General features: G+C 36.0%; 1 protein-coding gene across 1 annotated transcript in view; it reads left to right on the top strand.

Moving 5' to 3' along the window:
* LOC107705012 (nuclear pore complex protein Nup214-like) overlaps positions 1-4,835 on the top strand; it is a 61,700-nt gene that overhangs the window by 26,145 nt on the left and 30,720 nt on the right. Inside the window, exon 24 of the mRNA XM_016508129.1 lies at positions 1,135-1,237. Within this exon, the coding sequence (XP_016363615.1) occupies positions 1,135-1,237 (103 nt within the window). The remainder of the gene's footprint in view (positions 1-1,134; positions 1,238-4,835) is intronic.

The following is a 4,835-nucleotide window of genomic DNA, read 5'->3' as shown; positions in this document are numbered from 1 at the left end:
CGGCGCGTCTTACAGACTGCAACTTACAATTGCAACTTCATTGTGCTGTTACTCCTTTCGAGCCGAATTTCACAAAATTGGTCAGCTCCCGACAGCATCAGGTGTTTTATTAATGGTGAATATAATTAGGCTATTTATTTATTTATTTCAATGAATGTAGTCGATTAGATATCATAATATTTAGGCTATAATAGGCTATTATAATTCTGGTTGGTTTGTATTGGTGACGTAATATGTAAACGATATGCTTGTGGCCCGTGAGACTTGCACTTGTACCATAGTGCGGCCCAGTGGAAAAAAAGGTTGAGAACCACTGCCTTAGAGGCTGGCCAAAGCCAGCAAATGTCTATCACGTCATTCACTACAACCCGCCGGCGCTGGGGCATTGTTGCATTTTGTTTTTAGACAATATAGCCTACACAAAGTACATTTTTAAAAGCCGTTTTAATGCGATCTCTTGATAAACCTTCCTATTGTTTTTGACTTGTTTTAATATGTTGGCTAACGTTATATTAAGATGAAGAATTCTGTCAGGCTATTGATTGATTTTCCATTGTTCTGCATTTCCCCAGCTGATTTGAATAAATAAGCTATGCTTTGGCCGACGGTGAGTGTATACTCTTTTCTTTTCTTTTTAACGACCGCCTAAAATGAAATGATGATAGCGCGAGGCAAGTGTGCGGCAAGCGGAATTCATTGAGGGATTTGACAGTGTGGTCAAGGTTTTTAGGTTTTTTACATTCCATGTACATCTCTAAGAAAACTCATAAAAGCCACATTTATTAGTTATATAAGAATAGAATTTTTAAGAATTTTTCCCTTTTTTTGTGCCATTGTGTAGTGTTTAAAACATTTTTCACTTCAAATGGAAAATAGGGAATGCTTCTTTGTAGTGTGACTTGTCAACCACCCGAAAGCATTATATAATGGTGTAATTAAGTAATCATTGACTTTTCCCGGTGCTCATATTGAAGGCTGTGAAACACATGGATGTGCAGATGTCACAGTGATCCGAAATGTGACATCTGACATGTGTACTAAATTAATTTAATGTTAGAATATCACTTCTGCTGCTGTGGGCTATACATGCTCGTCCGTGTGTTTATTACAGTCTGTCTCTGTCATTTTCTTCAGGAGCGTCTCTGACAGAGTCCACGCTCAAGACGGTTCCTCAGGTGGTGAACGTACAGGAACTGAAGGATGAAGGTCCGCCCATACCTGTGTCCACTGTCATCAGGTGAGAGAACCACAGCAGGGGGATTATGGGCCATTTTTATGATATATTTTCAAACTGAATACAGCACTGCTGGTTGCTCTTCTTCAGTACAGATTGAAAATGCATGCAGAATTCCTCAGACTGGGTTGTTTTGTCTTTTTAACCACAGTAGTTCATTTGCTGTGACAGAGCGCTCACGGCACATAACACACACGTTATGCACAACAGAAGCATGTGCTCAGAACAAATCTGATGTTCATTCGCTGTGCTGCGCGTGTGTGTGTGTGTGTGTGAAATCCTCTCTGTGCATCTAAAATGAGGTCGTCGTCATGGTCAGATTGAGTCTGTGTTTATTATGGGCTCTGCGTGTGTACGGCGTCCTGTTTTAACCTTACACATGAGCTCATCTGCCCTAAGGGGTGTGTTTAGACCACATTGTGAGCGCGCTCAGACCCTCTTATCTGCAGCGCTGCGTGATGAACAACAGCAGCTGGACGCGTGACACGTGTGCTGACCTATGAGACCGGCATCAGCTCTCTGTTAAACGTAGAAATGCATGTTAAAGGATTAAAGCTTGAAGAGCTTTGAATATTCATAAACCAGCATTTGACATTTGCTGGACTGGACGGTCACATGACCACACATCTGTCCATCACAGCACATTAGTGTTTGGTTTTTCTATCAGGTGACTGACTTGCAGTCGGTTGAATATGGATATGAATCATTTGCTGCCTGCTAGTGTGTTTATTATGTGGATTTACGGGATCATTGTTGCATGTACTTAATAATACATGTACTTAGTAATAACAGTTATTTATGCATAAATGCAAGAAAATAACCTTTAACCAAACCCTAACCCTATAGTATGTATATGTTGTTAATAACTATTACTTCGTGTTTATTTGTGTTATTACACTGTAACAAGGACGCCTTAAAATGAAGTGGAACTTGTTGTCAGTGTTATAGTTATCATTATTGACAATAACAATAATTATAGTTATGATTATAGTTGTCATTAACATTACTATTTACATTTTAGTTGTTATAGTTATTACAGTCATTAATGTTTTAGTGTTCACTACAAATGTCAGTATATAAACGTCAATATAGTCACTGATTGTTAATATAGTTGTCATTAGTTATAGTTGTAACAATAACCGTAATGTAAATGATAAGTTATCAAAGGTATCGTTAACATTTTACTTATAAATGTCAGTATTGTTGATGTTATTGTAGTTGTTGTTATGGTTATTGGTTATAGTAAACTTAGTTGGCATTGTATCGCTATAGTTGTCAGTATTAAGTTATTATTATAGTTTTATTGTAATTTTTATAATTTTATTATAGTTATTACAGTTGTAGTTGTTAACATTAACAATAACATCACTATAATAATATCATCAGAGGCATCATTGTTTTAGTTATCGCTTTAAATATCAGTATCATTACTGTTATCATTAGTTGTTATAGTTACAGTTTCAAAGGTATCGTTAACATTTTACTTATAAATGTCAGTATTGTTGATGTTATTGTAGTTGTTGTTATGGTTATTGGTTATAGTAAACTTAGTTGGCATTGTATCGCTATAGTTGTCAGTATTAAGTTATTATTATAGTTTTATTGTAATTTTTATAATTTTATTATAGTTATTACAGTTGTAGTTGTTAACATTAACAATAACATCACTATAATAATATCATCACAGGCATCATTGTTTTAGTTATCGCTTTAAATATCAGTATCATTACTGTTATCATTAGTTGTTATAGTTATAGTTACAGTTATTGTTAACGTTATCGCTATACTTGGTTATCGTAACACTTATAGTACATGTAGTTATTGTATTGTACATGTAGTTGTAGTTACATGCAGTTATTGTTAATGTTTTAGTCATTACAGTTTTCAGAATCTTTATTATTTAGGTTATGGTTGTAGTTATCAGTGTCATAAATTTTATAGTAGTTGTTATAGTTGTTGTTATCATTAACATTGCAGTTATCATTATAGTTAGCATTAACATTTGTTGTTGTGAAGGTGTGTGTTTTGTCCAGTGTTGTGCACTGACACACACAGCAGGTTGTAAGCGTTTGTGGTCAGCATTGTGAGCGACATGATTTGACATCATTTCCTGCACTGACGGCCTGACTCCCGCTGTACGAGCTCAGCAGAGGTGTATCTGATGTCTAAGCGTTGTGTTACATGCGAGCAGCGAGATGCCTCATCTGTGTGTGAATGCACAAGACCATGTGTCCCATGCAACTTTAACCCAGACACATGTATTATTAACGCTTGAGCTGCTCGGCCTGAGGCAGCGGCTGCACACAGGTACGCACACAGGTACACACACACGCATGCGGCTGTGGCTGTGTTCAGAGCTGCAGACCACCACAGTAGTCACACTGTTTTTGCACTTTTTCCTGTATAGTGAGGTCTTACGACAAATGTAGTGAGAACACAAATAGCATGTAGTATACTAGCATTTCAAACTTTAACTGTTCTGTACTGCATTCAAAAATTAGTTTGCATTGAATTCAAACATTATCACATTATTATTTAATACCATTTTTATCTGAATTTCTGCACAAATTAAGACCCGATCACATCAAGATTGATAACTTATATTAGCAATAGCATCCACACCAGCAGACAATAAGGTTCTGTTTATTATAACCATGCTCTGCAGTTTTGTCATGTGATGCTTTAAATGCTCAAGCTTTTTAAAGTCAGTGAATATTGTAATATATTTAGAATGATTATTAAAACTTTATAGTTAATCTTTATAGTTATTGTCCTTGAAGTGAATGAGCTTTTATGCCTTTACTAATAAATGCTTGCTCAAAGCAGGGCTTGAGACAAAAAAATCCATTAAGGAGCCATTGGCTCCTATAAGAAACAAAATTAGGTGCCAAATTATTTTTGGGTGCCACAGAATAAACACTTTAACATTTCAGTCATACTGTCATGTGTTTGTCTCATCTTTTCTTGTCTTTTCCGTAGTTTGAAACACTAAATGAGTGATTACGTGAGACATTTCAGTAGGCTATCTTATAAAATAGCCTACCTTTTGATGTCCATTCATGTTTGTTTCGTACTATAGTACTAAAGAGAAAGACATGATGGGTTCACGTGTGGCTTGAACTGAGGAGCTAAAACGATCGCTCGTGTCGCATTAAAGAGTGCCAAAATGGTATTTATTGTTTGAATTTCGTTATGAATTTGGCAGAATTTTAAAGCTGATACTTTATTAAGAGGTAACGAAGCACAAAGCTTATTGCGATTTATTAAACGGCAAGTGTGCTACAAATAATATTAAGTTAATGCATTATGTGAGAACAGCATATAGACTAAAGATCTTGATAGCAAGGAGCCATATTAGTATCCATTCTAAATGAGAATTGTTAACGATATTGTTAATGTCCACACAGCTGACAGCTTTACCTGTTGTAGTTTATGCACGAAATAGACATTGATCTTTTGCACTTTTACTTTGCACGTCTCCGTCATTTTCGATCTCTCTCATGCTGCACAACTGGAGCTGCTTTTAGCAGGTGTGCTGTCAACGCTGCTGTTTGGCAGAGATGAGGACTGTTTGAAAGTCTTTTTGTCATTAAAACTTTGC

Source organism: Sinocyclocheilus anshuiensis, unplaced genomic scaffold, assembly GCF_001515605.1.
Source record: "Sinocyclocheilus anshuiensis isolate Anshui unplaced genomic scaffold, SAMN03320099.WGS_v1.1 scaffold117, whole genome shotgun sequence".
NCBI classification, from domain to species: Eukaryota; Metazoa; Chordata; class Actinopteri; order Cypriniformes; family Cyprinidae; genus Sinocyclocheilus; species Sinocyclocheilus anshuiensis.
The sequence above is the reverse complement of the archived record's forward strand: the minus strand, read 5'-3'. Positions and strand labels throughout refer to the sequence as shown.